Below are 15194 nucleotides of genomic sequence, written 5' to 3'. Positions count from 1 at the left end.
ATGATTTCACAGACAGTCCTCGAATGCCTATGTTGCTAAACTCATCAATAAATAGACAAAGGGAAATGTCCATGCAATGATCATTTTGGCTGATTAAATAAATTAGTTTCTCCTCCTGATGCAATTTCAAGCCCAATTTAATCAGCTCTATTTAATGAAAGGCACAAGGTTGGGCATGCAGCCCAACACTTGGCCAGTTCCGGCCCTAGCAGCTGGATCTGCTCTACCCCTCAATGACTAAAGAGCCTGAAAGGCCAAAACCTCTTTTGGCAGTTCACCAATTTTTCCAGCTCTCTGGCAGCTGATGCTGGGCCCATGCATTCTAATACCTCTGCACGCTCTCCTCCTATGCTGACTCCGCACTCTGAATTATCCTCTCTTTTGATTTCTGGACTCAGCATCTAGAATAGAGGGAATAAATCTGTGAGCAAATGTGAAGCATGCATCACCAATTAAAACGTGGTGGAAAAGGTCTATTGGTACAAAGCCTGCAAAATCCTCCCAACATTTGTTTTGTCAAGGGCCTTAACAATCTTGTAGAGGATTGCCTCTCACTCTTCCAAACTCTCAGGTATAGACGTAATTTGGTTAACCTTTTCTCAATCTTTCCAGTTACTGTAAGATTTTCTTTATTATTATACGCCAACCCTCTAAGGTAAAATCCAGTATTCCATTAGCTTTCAATCATAGCGACGATTGTCTTTTGTTTAGGGTGGTTAGATCTGACCGAAGAGAAAACAAGAAGATTCATTGGCTCACTGCCCTCTCCTAGTATTCTGTTAAAGACTTGGTCCAGATGGTTATTTCCACCATTATTGATTGGACTACATCTTTTACTCAATGAATAAGGTAGGTTTGTATATTTTTTAAATTCAATAGCTCTGCTAATTATTTTTGGATTGTGATGAGATTTATTTAATCAATGTGAATGGCCCTTGTCACGAAAGTTCAAATCTATAAACTCAAAATCATAGAGCAGCTGGTATTTAATCACTAAGATTTAAATATTTTTTGCCATTTTTAATCACTCACAAGCCTAAATCTTAGACAAAATACCCTGTTGGCATTCATTTTTTTGAATATTTTATTAAACATTTTTTCCATACATATAATTAATAAATCATACAATTCAATATTTAAATTGAAGAGGTTCTTTCATTACATGGTTATATCCACTCCCCCTCCCTCCCTATCCCAATCCCCATCCTCCTCACCCTGATAGAGAATAGATGTAAAATGCTATATATAATAGAGAAAATAATAAAAAAAGAAAATACCAATATAGTTCCTTGGATTGCCTGGAGTGTCACATTGGGATTAAACAGATCTTGTTTAATCATTTCATTTTAGGGGAGAAGATTAACACAGGACTAAAAAAGCTGGAAGACTGTTGCTATGTATTTATATCTAATATTTGCATATACTGGCTCCAAATTGGCATTCATGATTTGCAAACAAAATCATTGATTTGCCTTTCAATAGTTTAACAGTAATTCTCTTGAGCAAACTTCTTTCTTTTTAAAATTAAAAATCTAAAATTTACTGGAAGTAGACCTTGATAAGATTACTGACATTTTGGTGAAATTGAGAACTTCTACAGAATTAAGTTTTTTAGTCACCTGAATAATATCTAATAATAATAAAATCAAAATAATAGATTTTTTACCAGGTTACCAAAAAAATGGAATTTATTATTTATTGGGAAGAAGACATTGAAGTTTAGCATAAAATTCATGAGTGTATATTTGCATTGCTACATATCAGCTAGACTCCTTGAACTTTGATTCATCAAAAGGTTGCTCTGATGTCAGAGAATTCTGAGGAGCTTTGGTTACTTCACAAGTCTTCTTTTTGAAGTATAGATTTTGTCCAGTTTGGTGTTATTCTTGAGAATATTTTTCTTAGCAGAAAGTGATTCATAGTAAGGTAAATGTCAATAATTGGGTTTACAGCACATTTAAACGCATTACTAAATGGAATGAAATTAAATAGTTTCCACAAGATTCGTACCACCCAGTTCAGGAACTGTTGCTACATCTCCACCATCAGGCTCAATATTTATTATTGATTTTTTTTCTCTCTGTATTGCACAATAAGTTTGTTTACATTTATCTCTTGTGAAAACGTAGCTCTCTTGAGTACAGGTAGTACCTAACTCACAACCTATGCATCTTAAGTCCATCCATACATATGACTGATAAAAATCAAGAAAGAAAAAATATAGAATTTATACCTTTGGTTTGAATGTTAAGACCCTCTCTATGGAAAATAGTGTCTGTGGCGGGGTGGCCAACTTCTCACGAGAGCTGGCCTTGGTGGCCGCCATGATGTATTTGACGACCGATAAAAACAGATACACTGAATTTCTGACTCACGTCCATTTCAAGATACGACCGGTCAATCATAATGGAACACGGTCTTAAATTGAGGACTATCTGTACAGTTTTTTGCACTCTCTGACCTGTAAGAGAAAAAGAATCTAAGGCATGTCTGTGATGTCATGTAAGTACTCTGAATTGTTGCCAGATCTCTTCTGGCAATTAATTTATCTGGCCGAGTCAGGATTACTATAATCCAAAGCAAAATGATGAACAGTGTAACAAAAGGTAATTGACATGAAGAAATTTCTCTCCTCAATGCTACAACTGCCCTGAATTTGAAAGCTTGCATATAGAGTTTCACAATTTAGCACAGGGAGAAGGAAAAGACACATACAATGATAAATGTTGCTGGTTACGCTGACAGCTTTTGATCACGGAAACAAATAATTCATAAACTTCGATAGAATAAATACTCAGTTTTGCAGCATAAGTGGAGAGAAAAGCATCTACTCTGGTTTTCTCTATACTGAGATGGTCTGACTTCATGAGAATTACCAGCATTGCATTTTTAAAAAAATTTTAGATTAATTATTTTGCTTTTGAAACTGGATTCCATGCTTAAACATTCCAAAATATATAATCATACATTCAGCTCAAAGTCACACACTCTCAAATGAATTAAATAAGACTTCATTCCTTTGCCTGAAATTGCTTGTAATTTGGATTTAAGTGCATGTGTCATATGCAGTAAAACTCCTTGTATCCTGCACCTATGTGGATTGGTAGATGCTGGATGTGAAATTTCAGGTTGCTTGAGATTGTGTGTTGGGTGATTGGAGAACCAACAGTGAAGTGTGCCAATTTTAAACTTAGGTCTTTTTTCCTATTTATTTTTTGAGACTTTTTGCTGCTTGTTTGAGGCTGCCAGTGGAATTCCAGATAACAGTGGTATATTAAATTGGGTTTGGATTATAAACACTAGGCTCTTTCTCTCTAATGCATATTGTCCCTCCTGATTGCCATTGGACACTGTTTAGCCAAGTCTAAACTTTAGCACATTGGCAGCATTTCCCAAACCTATTGTATCCACTGTCAGGAGGGACAAAGAGAGCAGGGAATACTACCATCAGCATGCTACGATGAGATCAGAAATATCAAATTCATAACCCATACATGGTGAGATCTACCATTTTCATTCGAGTCATAATTGCAGACCACAGAAGCAAGCTCTTCAATCCAACATATAAATGCCAATTGTCAAGGTTTCGACACTACTCCCATTTACCAACACTTGGTCTGTAGCATTCAGCTGCTCATCTAAATACTTATTGGATGTTATTAGAGGACCTGGCTTCCACCATCTTCACACTCAGGCAAGGTTTTCCAGACTCAGGGTGGAAAGATTTTTCATGTGATCCCCTCCAACCAATGCTCTCTACTTTGAATTTCCTCAGGAATGGGGAAAAGATCCCTATCATCTATCCTGTCAAAGCCCCTCGTTAATTTGTGTACTTCAAGTCTTCCCTCAGCCTCCTCCACTCCAGGGAAATAAAACTCAGCTTATACAGCTTTTCCTCACATTGAATTGCTCCAGCCAAGAAAACACCCTTATGAATCTCCACTTAATTCCCTCCAGTGCAATCATGTGCTTCCTACAGTGTGGCATCGAGAAATGCACACAGTACTGCAGCTATGGCTTAACTTGTAGGTTATAAGCTACATTATTTTCTCAGCTTGCTCCTTGTGTTCTGGAGATCTTGACTACCTGCAGCAGGCATTTCTAGGTAATAGAAAAATACCACTACTGCCACAGCAATTTTGGGAATATTAGGACGGCATGGTTAGCGGTTAGCACAACGCTATTACAGAACTAGTGATACAGGTTCGAATCCAGGAGTGTCTGGAAGGAGTTTGAATGTTCTCCCTGTGTCTGTGTGGGTTTCTTCTGGGTGCTCTGGTTTCCTCCCACTGATGTACCGGAGTCATAGATTAATTAGTGTATTTGGGCGGCACTAGTTTGTGGACTGGAAGGGCCTGTTACCGTGCTGCATGTCTCAATTAAATTTAAAAAATTTGAATTGGTGGCTTCTAGAAAAAGGGAAGGGTTGTCACTAGGAAGACCCCATTAACAATCAGTTTTGACAGTAAAAATTAAGGTCCAATGGTGCTTAATGGCAAAAAGTCAATAAATTCAGTATTTGGTTGATGTGTTCACATCTGTCTTCTTTGGGATGTACAGAAAAGTGCTGTCCACATTGAAAATGAATATTTTACTTGGATGAAAGACATATCAAAGGAGGAAGAAAGACTACACAGAAAATTAATGGCAGCAATATTGTGAGTAATGCAAAGCAAACAGCTAGAAAGTTACACGTCCACAACATGGAGTAGGTCTTTTTCCATGGATGAATGGGCTAAGAAGTGAGGGCTGAACTTTGATAGAGTGATAGGACATTAAGAGAAAGAACACAGTAGTTGGAGATAGCTCTGACTGTGTAGCAAGGCAATGGAAGTTGAAAAGACAATGATATAGTGGTCATGAGGATTCCATACATGAATAAGAAACTTATACAGAGGCAGAGGTTAAGGCACAATGGGAGTGGAGTAAAATAGAAGAGCAAGAGCAGGCTCAGTATAAAATAGAGATCAAGGTATTACTTCCTGTCAATCGCAGAGCACTGATCCCATTGCACTATCTGTCACATTCAGCATGAAGCTTATAACAAACAGAAACCCCATCAATCACAGAGCCCCAATCCCATTGCAAACATATTGCCCATCAATCATGGAACGCCAATGCTGTTACAGACATATAACCTGATATTCATGGAATAGATCTGCCAGTACAAGGTTGTTGTTTGTCATTTTACCATTACTACTGGATTAGTCACTCAATTGATTTTCTCAGATGGCAAATTATTCCAAAACTACAAAAGGCATTTAGTATACAATGCAATGGGTCTTTGATTGTACTTTAGAATTTTGTTTTCTTAAATGATCTGGCAATTACAAACTGCCCAGCTATTCATTACTACAAATTCTACCTCAGAACATTCTTAACTATTAATTTGACAGCCTACTCTTTTCTTGAACATTGTCCAGGCATTTGTTTTTCAGGATCAAACATAAGTATCCAGTGTCAACATGAGTACAAAATACAGACCAAAATATAATTTGGGACTGAAAGCTATAAGAATCTGGGGTGTCTTAAGAACTATGCAGAACTAAATTAATAATGAAAACAATAACAACAGATAACCATTTTAAATTTATCTTCAATTGCTCTCTGAAGTATTGTAAATATTTATAAAACGTTTTTTAGTACTGAGGTTACATGGATAAAACTGAGGAATGAGAAAGGGATGACCACATTAATGGGATCTATTATAGACCTCCCAAAAGTCAGCTGGCATTGGAGAAGCAATGGCAGACAGCTCCAAGAAACATAAAGATGTAATTGTAGGTGATTTTATTTTCCACATTTGACTGGAACTCCATAGGTTAGAGTTTGTCAAATGCTGTTCAGAAAAGTTTCTTAAATTAACCAACCAGAGAGAGTGAAATACTGAATCGCTATTTAGGAATGATACAGACCAGGTGATGGATATCTGTGTAAGGGAACAATCTGGATCTTGTGATTATAATGCCAATAGTTTCAAGAAAATTATTGAAAAGAATAGGTCTGGTCCTTGGGTTGAGATTCGAAATTGGAGAAAGGATCATTTTGATGGCACCAGAAAGGATCTGGCAAGTGTAGACTGGGACAGGTAGTTTTCTGGCAAAAGTGTGCTTGGTAAGTGGGAGGTCATCCAAGGTGAACTTTTGCGAGTACAGAGTTTGATGCTCCTGTCAGAATTAAAAGCAAGACTAACAGATATAGGATATCTTGGTTTTTGGAGATATTGAGGCTCTGGTTAAGGAGATGCACAGTGGGTACAGCCATTAACGAAAAGTTAAGTACTTGAGGAATTTATAAAATGCAAGGAAATGTTTAAGAAGGAAATGAAGAGGGCCAAAAGAAGGCATGATATGGTTCTAGTGGATAAAGTGAAGGAAAATCTCAAGGACTTTTATAGATATATTAAGAGCAATGGGATATCAAGGGAAAAAAAAATTATGCATGGCAAAGAGATGAGAAAAATGGATTTTCTGCATCTGTATTTACTCGGGAGATGGACACAGAGTTTTGAAGTGAGGCAAATCATCGTGGAGCCTACACAAATTACAGAGAAGCAGGTGTGTGCTCTCTTGAGGCAAATAAAGGTAAATAAATCTCCATGACAGAGGCTGTACAGAAATTGCAGGGGCCTGAGCAGAGGTATTTAAAACATTCTTAGGCATTGGTGATGTGAGGGACGATTAGCGGACCACAAGAGAACTTTGTGAGTCAACAAAAGTGTTTCCCTTCTGAATAGACTAAACATCTTCTACACACAATTCGTTGAGAAGAGCAGGCTGATGCCAAAGAAAGGACCTTCTCCCTTTGAGGAACAAGCCCCTTTCCTAGCTGTGGCAGAGGTGAGGAGAATCCTATCCATGGTGAACCCACACAAGGCAACGGAACAGACAACATACCCAGCCGGGTTCTTAAGGACTGTGCTGACCAACTGATGGAGGTCTTTAAGAACCTTCAACACATAATTGCAGCAGTCCAACTTCCCTGTGGGTACCTAAGAGGGCAACAGTGATAGGCCTCAGTGACACTGTCCAACATTATGAAAGGCTTTGAACATCTGGTGATGGAATGTATTAAAGTTCACCTCCCAGACACTGGAACCATTTCAATTTGCCACTGATGATGCTTTTGCCTTGTCTTTCCACTTCTCCTTGATCCTCCTGGAGAATGATGCCTCATACACCAGGCTGCTGTTCATTGACTTCAGCTCGGCGTTTAATATTATCATACCCCAGAGGCTAATAGAGAAGCTGCCATCACTGGGACTCAGTGCCCCTCTCTATAACTGGATTCTGGACTTTCTAACAGAAAACCATAGTCTGTCCAGTTTGGTTACAGAATGTCAAGCACTGTCATGCTGAGGATTGTGTGCTCATCCCGCTCCTGTTCATGCTACTGACCCATGACTGCATCACCAGATCCAGCTCCCACATCATCATCATGTTTGCAGGTGACACAACATAGTTGGCAACAATGATGTCAAAATACAAAGAAGAGGTGGAAAATCTCATGAAATAGTGCGAGAATAACAACCTGAGTCTCAACATTGACAAGACAAAGGAGATCATTGAGGACTTCAGGAGGATCAAGAATGACCATCCTCAACACAGTAGTGAAGAGTGGAAAGCACCAAATTCCTCAGAGTCCAGTTAAGAAGTGACCCATTCTGGACATATTCCATTCTCCTCACTTGTCAAGAAAGTGCAACGGTGACTGCACTTCCTGAAAAGACTGAGGCGGGCAAGGCTATTGGAGCTCTATTGAGAGTATCCTGGCTGGCTACATCACAGTCTAGTAAAGTTGCTGTAGATAATTGGTTCGGAGGTCAATCCATAGAAGCGCAAGAGAGGATTACTGGGTTCACCCTCCCCCCACCCCCAATCAATAGGATTTACTGCGATTGTTGAAAGAGAGCTTGTAAAATCAGTGAGGACCCCTACCACTTCACATCTTCTAGCTACTCTCATTGGGAAAAAGATACAGAAATATTAGAGCCAGAACCATCAGGCTGAGGAACAGATTCTTCCCATGGGCAGTGAGACTGCTGAATGACTGCTAAAACATCTCTCCATGACTTGACTATTAAGAATATTTATTTATTATATGTACATATGTAGTGTGTATTTGTATCATTTCGATGTGTGTTTTTGTCTGAACGCATATTTTGGACAGTTCTGCACTGTGTTCCAGAGAACGCTATTTCATGTCCAAGTTTATTTATTATCCGATTGCACAAGTACAACTTAATGTAGGCGTGTACTAGTACAATCGGATGACAAATAAACTCAAACTAATTTGTTCCATTGTTTAAGATAGGCTCTAAGAATAATCCAAGTAATTATCTGCCAGTAAGCCTGACATCAGCATCAGGTAAGTTATTGGAAAGTATCCGACATAAAGTACTTGGACAGACATGGACTGATAAGGGATGTGTATGGTAAGCCAAGTCAAATTAATCTTATTGTTTTTTTTGAGGAGGTTACCAGGAAAGTTGCAATCCAGAGAGTGGTGGAGTTTTGGAACTCATTGCCCGAAAGGGTAGTAGAGGTAAAAATTGTCATCAAATGTTAGCAGTTCCTTAGAACTGGATCAACAGGTTTGCGGATCAAGTGCTGGAAAGCAGAATCATGTTGTGCCCCTTCCTTTGGCTATGTCTTACTTTTTAAATAATTCTATCTATAAAGTTGTGGCAGCAAGAAATCAATGATGCTGCAATCTTGAAACATATTTAGACTTAAAATTACTGCAGAGCATATTCCACTGCAAGGAAGCTAACAGGCCAGATAACAGTCAGAACACGTGAGTGCTGAAAGTTTACTTGGATTTAAGGTTTCATTAATGGTAATGGTGGGGGGTGTCATTATTCATAAGACCATCAGATATAGAAGCAGAGTAGGCCATTCAGCCCATCAAGTCTGCTCCACAATTCCATCATGAGCTGATGCATCCTCCCACTCAGCCTCACTCCTCTGCTTTCTCCTCTTAACCATTAATAAGACTATTAAGATACCTATCAATCTCTGCCTTAAATACACCCAACAACCTGGTCTTCACAGCCACTCGTAGCAGCAAATTCTCGAGGTTCACCACTCTCTGGCTAAAAATTCCTCTGCATCTCTATTTTATTAGGCACCTTTTGATTCTAAGCTGTGCCCACTTGTCCTTCTGTGGGAAACAACTTTTCCACATCTACTCTATCTTGGCTTTTCAACATTCGAAATTATTCTATGAGGTCCCTCCCCATTCTTTTGAACTCCAAAGAGTACAATCCAAAAGCTGTCAAATGTTCCTCATATGCTCATTCCTTCATTCCAGAATTATTCTTGTGAATCTTCTCTGAAACCTCTCCAATGCCAGCACATTCTTTAATAATAATATCCAAAACTGTACCCCGTACTCAAAATGACTGTCTCCAGTGTCTTATGAAACTTCAACATCACATCCCTGCACTTCTATCCTATTCCTCTAGATATGAATGCCAATATTGCATTTTGCCTCTTTGACCACTGACACAACCTGGACGTTAACCTTTAGGGTATCCTGCACGGGGACTCCCAAGTCCCTGCGCACCTCCAAATTTTGAATTTTTCCCCTATCCAAATAATAGCCTGCCTTTTTATTCTTTACTCCAAAATGCATGACTATACATTTTCTATCATTGTATTTCAGTTGCCATTTCTTTGCCCTCTGTATCCACCACTCTTTTCTCTTAATCTATCTTTAGTTTCTCTGCAGCCTCTTTGTTTCCTCATCATTATCTGCATCATCTGCAAACTTAGTCACAAAACCATTTATTCCATAATCCAAATCATTAACATTCAATGTAAAAAAAAAGGCCCAACACCAACCCCTATAGAACGCTAACTGGTAGCCAACCAAAATAGGATAGCTTTATTCCCACTCTATTTCCTGCTAATCAGCCAGAGCTCTACCATACTAGTATCTTTCCTGAAATTCCATGGGCTCTCGTCGTTTCACAGCTTCATGTGCGGCACTTTGAAAGTCTAAACATGCAACACCCACTGCATCTCTGTTCTCTGACCTGCTATGGTTTGCTCAAAAAATTGCAGTAGGTTTATCAGGCAAGATTTACCCTGAAGGAAACCATGCTGACTTTGACCTATCTCATCATGCACCTGAAGGTACTCCATAACCTCATCTTTGATGATCAACTCAACAACTTCCCAACCACCGATGTTAGACTAACAGGTCTATATTTTCCTACTGCTGCCTCCCTCCCTTTTTAAATATTGGAGCGACCTTTGCAATTTTCCCATTCTCTGGAACCAGGTTAGAAACTATTGATTCTCCAGGAGACATCTACCCTTAAACCTTTCAGATTCTCAAGCACCTTTTCCCTAGTGATTGCTGCCTCTCTTCCCTGATAATCTTGAAAGTAATGTATTCTACTAATGTTTTCCACAGTGAAGACTGATGCAAAATACTCATTCCTGCCATGTCCTCATTTCCCATTACAGTTTCACCAACATCATTTTCTATTGGTCCTATCTCTACTCTTGTCTTTTTTTTTTAACTCTTAATAAGCTTTTAGTGCCCTTTTTGATATTATTTGTTTGTTTCCATTCAAAGTTGATCTTTTCCTTCCTAATAGCATTCTTGGTTGCCTTCTGTATACTTTTAAAAGCTTCCCATTCCTCTATCACTAATTTTTGCTTCCTTGTATACCCTTTCTTTGGCTTTACTTTGGCTTCGACTTCTCTTGTCAACTACAGATATGTCATTTTTCCATTCCAATATTTCTTCTTTTTTGGAATAGACCTGCCCTGCAGTTTCTTTATTTCTCGCAGAAACTCATGCCATTGCTACTCTGTCTTCTCTCGAGTGTGCCTTTCCAATCAACTTTGGCCAGTTCCTCTCTTACACCTCTGTAGTCCCCTTTATTCCACTGGTATAACTGACACCTCCGATTTTAGTTTCTCCCTCTCAACCTGCAGGGTGAATTATATCATACTATGATCACTGCCTCCCAAGTGTTCCCTTATCTTCAGATCCCTTATCAATCTGGTTCATGACACAATACAATCCAAAATTGCCATTTCCCTGCTTGGCTCAGTCACAAGCTGTTCTCAACAGCCATCCTAAGCCATTCGATAGACTCCTCTTGGGATCCAGCACCAACCTGGTTTCCCCAATCATCCTGAATACTGGAATCTCCTGTGACTAATGTAACTTTGCCCTTTTTGTATGCCTTCTCTATCTCCTGTAGATTGCATAGCATATCCTGGCTATTGTTTGGAGGCCTGTATACAACTTCCATCAGGGTCTTTTTACCCTTACTCTTAATTCTACCCCCAGGGATTCTGTATCTTCTGATTCAATATCTCCTCTCCAGATTTAATTCCTTTTTTTTAACCTGCAGAACCACCCTAACCCCCTCTCCCTGCCTTCCTGATATACTGTGTATCCATGGTTATTTAATTCCCAGCTGTAGTCTTCTTTCAGCCACAACTATTATGGTCACACTATTACACCTGCCAACTACCAGCTATGCTACAAGATAATCTAGACATTTAAATGCAAGTTCAAATTTATTTGTCATCCAATTGTACCAGGATAACCCGACGAAACAACATTCTCCAGTCCATAATGCAGAACAGTGCAAAACACATGACACACATAAAGACAAAAAAAATTACATACAGTACATATATTAAAATAAATATCATTAATAAATAGTGGAGTCACAGAGAATCATTTTCGCATTCAGCAGTCTTACTGCCCATAGAAAGAAGGCGTTCTCAGTATGGTGGTTCTGGCTCTAATACTCCTGTATCTCTCGCCAGGCGGGAGTAGCTGGAAGATGCGGTGTGCAGAGTGATAGGTTTTGTGAACCCTCTTTAAACAATGATCCGGGTAAATCACATCGATGGGGATGGAAGGGAGACCCCAGTGATCTTCTCTTCCACTTTTACGGTCCTATGGTCCTGTAATTTTCTGGACCTCTGATCCAATGCTCTTTGGCAGCAACTGTAACCAAGACCTTCAGTGCTGTTTTCATCATCCCTTTCAGTTTTGTTTCCAAAGTACCCCAAGTTAAATACTTAATCTTATGCTACAATTTTGCATTATTGACTACCCATCCTTCCTCACAAGATTTAACAAGGATTCAAGCTCAATCATACTCTAAAACACAGCTAAACCCCTTCTCACGATGCAGGGAGTGATGGTCATTAGAACTGGCAGCATAACAGACACCTTTGATGTTGAAACATTACTTGCAAATCATATGTTCATTTTTATTGACATTTTGAGTTTGTCTTTTACTGAAAACTCAAAGTTTGATCCATTATTCAGGCTTCAGGGAAGCAAAGAATAATAAACATGGATTTTGCAAATGTGGCAGAAATGCTTGAACAAAATCTGTTGCATTTAACCAAGGATAACAAAAACATGCTGGTAATTAATTCTTCATCTTCCATTCTGCACATGTGTATTTGATATTTATTGTGCTCTGTCAACAATGATTCCCTGTAAACAGAGCTTTGATAGGGACTAATTTTAAACTCGTGGCTTGTTTTATTACGTCTGCCACTTCAGACTGGAGAAACATATTTGACATAGCAAACAGGAGGGATGACTATATGTCTATCGGGGACAGAATATAAGAAATAAATAGTTTCTGGGCAGTATCTGACATGCCCATGGTTTTGAAATCACTATGAAACAATTGAGAATGAGAAAATACTGAACATACTTATCCATAACATACAGTGCCCCTGATGTAGTCCTGCAATAGACAGTGGACACAGCCCAGGACATCACAGGCAAAACGCTCATCAGCATCAAGAACATCTACAGGGAACATTGCCGACTGAGAGCAGCTGTAATCATCGAGGATCCACACCACCCAGCACATGCTCCGTCAGGAAAGAGGTATAGATGTCACAAGACTTGCACCACCAGGTTCAGGAATAGCTGCTACCCCTCCACCATCAGACTCCTTAACAACAAACTCAATCAGGGACTTATTTAAGGACTCTTACTTTTGCATTTTATTGTTTTTTTCCCACTTTTGTACAGACAGCTAGTTTACATTTCCTCATTTGTTTAAATGTATATGTTGAGTACATATTTTTGTACTACCATTAAGTAGTAATTCCACCTGGCCTGCAGGAAAAAGAATCTCAGGGTTACATATGATGTCAGATATGTACTCTGAAATCTGTTCTATTTCAAGTTCTTTCATGAGTAGCTTTGGGATACATTTCATAGTTTTTTGGACACCTATCACATGCACAGGACCTTTAATGGGGCTGTCAATATTGACATCTGTTGCTTGAAAAATGACCTGGTCAGTAATAAAATTGCAGTTGATCACTTACTTTGTGTGGGGTGTGCCATTGCAGGATGAATTTTAGTACAAGTCAATCAATTCCAATACTGATCTACAGAGGATTACACTCCATTGGCATCCTTTCACCTTTCAGTAGTTCTGAGTTTATTTAAACATGCTGACTTGTAAAAATATGTTTAGATATACATATCCAGTCATCATTTTTTCTTAAGATAACTTCACTGATTGCTAGATTAGATTAACAATTATTCACTCCCAAGTATCTCTTAATCTCGACAAAATTAACATAATGTTAAATATGCACATTTTAATTGAACTTGAATACTGATTTGTCATTGAGAGGGAAGGACATGTCTTTCCTGCATAAAAACATCAACAGTCAGTGCACCTTGTTATATGTTACTGACTGCCGAAATTTAGTGTAGTTAATACATTCTGGCATCGTGGCTAACCCTCGTAGTCGAGGATTGTTCCATTGATCCACAGAGCGAAGACTTCTGTGCATTTATTTGTTTAACATGTACTTGATGTTACATGCCAAGAAGCACACAATACTTCACAAATCAATCAACTAATTCCAATGGCATGAGAACCACAATGAGTGGAACTGATGGATTTGTTGGAGCCTTCACAGCCACTGAGTAACCGAGTTATAACATATTATTCAGTGAACAGATGGTGGAGGACATAGCAAGATGTCAACGCTGCAAAGATAAGCCAAAACACTGAGCTCAAGTTGAGTTTTATATAAAGCACCCACTTTGTATGTAAGGGCATTCTTAACCAAATTCATTTCTTATTAGTGAATGTGCCCTAATGGAGGCAAATAAGATCACTGAAGAATTGCAAAAAGGTTGGGGTGAAGGTTTTTGTGTGGAGTATAGTCCATGACAGGTAACACAAATGTTTATGGTAAAAACACAGAAATGCTGGGGTCTCACAGCATCTACAGTAGGCAGAGATACATAACAGATGTTTCGCACCTGAGCCCTTCTTCAACATACGAGTGAAAACCAGGCAGACACCTGAACTAAAAGGCTGGGGAGAAGGGAAGAATAGGCAGAGGAGGAGTACAGACCAACAGAAATAAGGTGATAATTGGATATGGATAGCAGGAGAAGGGAAAGTTGAGAATTGATTGGGGAAGAGGGGATTTTTGGCTCTGTAAAACCAGAGGAAAGGAGACATAGGGAAAGATGGGGTGTGGTGGGGTGAGGGTGGTGGTGGGCTAATAAAACCGGAGATATCAATGATAATGCCATCCAGTTGAAAGGTGTTGTTTTTCCTATTTGCCGGTGGTCCTAGTCTGGTAGTGTATGACACCATGGACACACGTTATCAGGGGAATAGGGCGTGGAATTGAAATGGTGGCCACTGGGAGACCCCTACTATTGCACTGGACAGAGATGAAGTGATCTCCTAGTCTGCGTCCAGTCACTCCGATATAGAGACCACATCGGGAGCACTGGTTGCAACCCCATGAGCCTCTTCAACAAACATAACATTCTATGCCATTTACACTACCTACTTACTATGTGATCCCACTATTATTGGACTACTAGATGTGCGATGACTAAAAAACTGGCCATGTTGATACATGGAAGTGACAGTAAGTGAAGAGATCAAAACATGTGCTTAAGAAATATCTCTACTCTCAAATAGAGATAAAATACCCTGCAGAATTCTTTTGAAGACAGGCAACGGTTTATTCCACACCCAAAGCCTATAAGCAAAATACACTGATACCTTGCTTAGCACGCAGGATATGCTCCCAAGAAGGAAAAGGCAAGAAAGCTGTGTGCTACTGAGAATTATATATCTCGGGAAATGAAGCAAAAGCATGAAGTGTACGAATTAATTGTTTTGCTTTCTACTGAACCAG

The 15194-nt window shown here is 39.1% G+C and overlaps 1 protein-coding gene across 7 annotated transcripts in view; it reads right to left on the bottom strand.

Moving 5' to 3' along the window:
• The window catches only part of ccser2a (coiled-coil serine-rich protein 2a), a 499558-nt gene that overhangs the window by 30497 nt on the left and 453867 nt on the right, over positions 1 to 15194 (bottom strand). Inside the window, exon 12 of one of the 7 annotated variants that reach the window (XM_069885633.1) lies at positions 329 to 401. The exons of the other annotated variants lie outside the window; for them this stretch is intronic. Within the exon in view, the coding sequence (XP_069741734.1) occupies positions 370 to 401 (32 nt within the window). The 3' untranslated portion in view covers positions 329 to 369. Of the gene's footprint in view, positions 1 to 328; positions 402 to 15194 lie in introns of those variants that run through there. 7 annotated transcript variants of the gene reach the window in all.

The sequence above is a fragment of the Narcine bancroftii genome, chromosome 6 (genome assembly GCF_036971445.1).
Source record: "Narcine bancroftii isolate sNarBan1 chromosome 6, sNarBan1.hap1, whole genome shotgun sequence".
In the NCBI taxonomy this organism is placed as follows: domain Eukaryota; kingdom Metazoa; phylum Chordata; class Chondrichthyes; order Torpediniformes; family Narcinidae; genus Narcine; species Narcine bancroftii.
The sequence above is the reverse complement of the archived record's forward strand: the minus strand, read 5'-3'. Positions and strand labels throughout refer to the sequence as shown.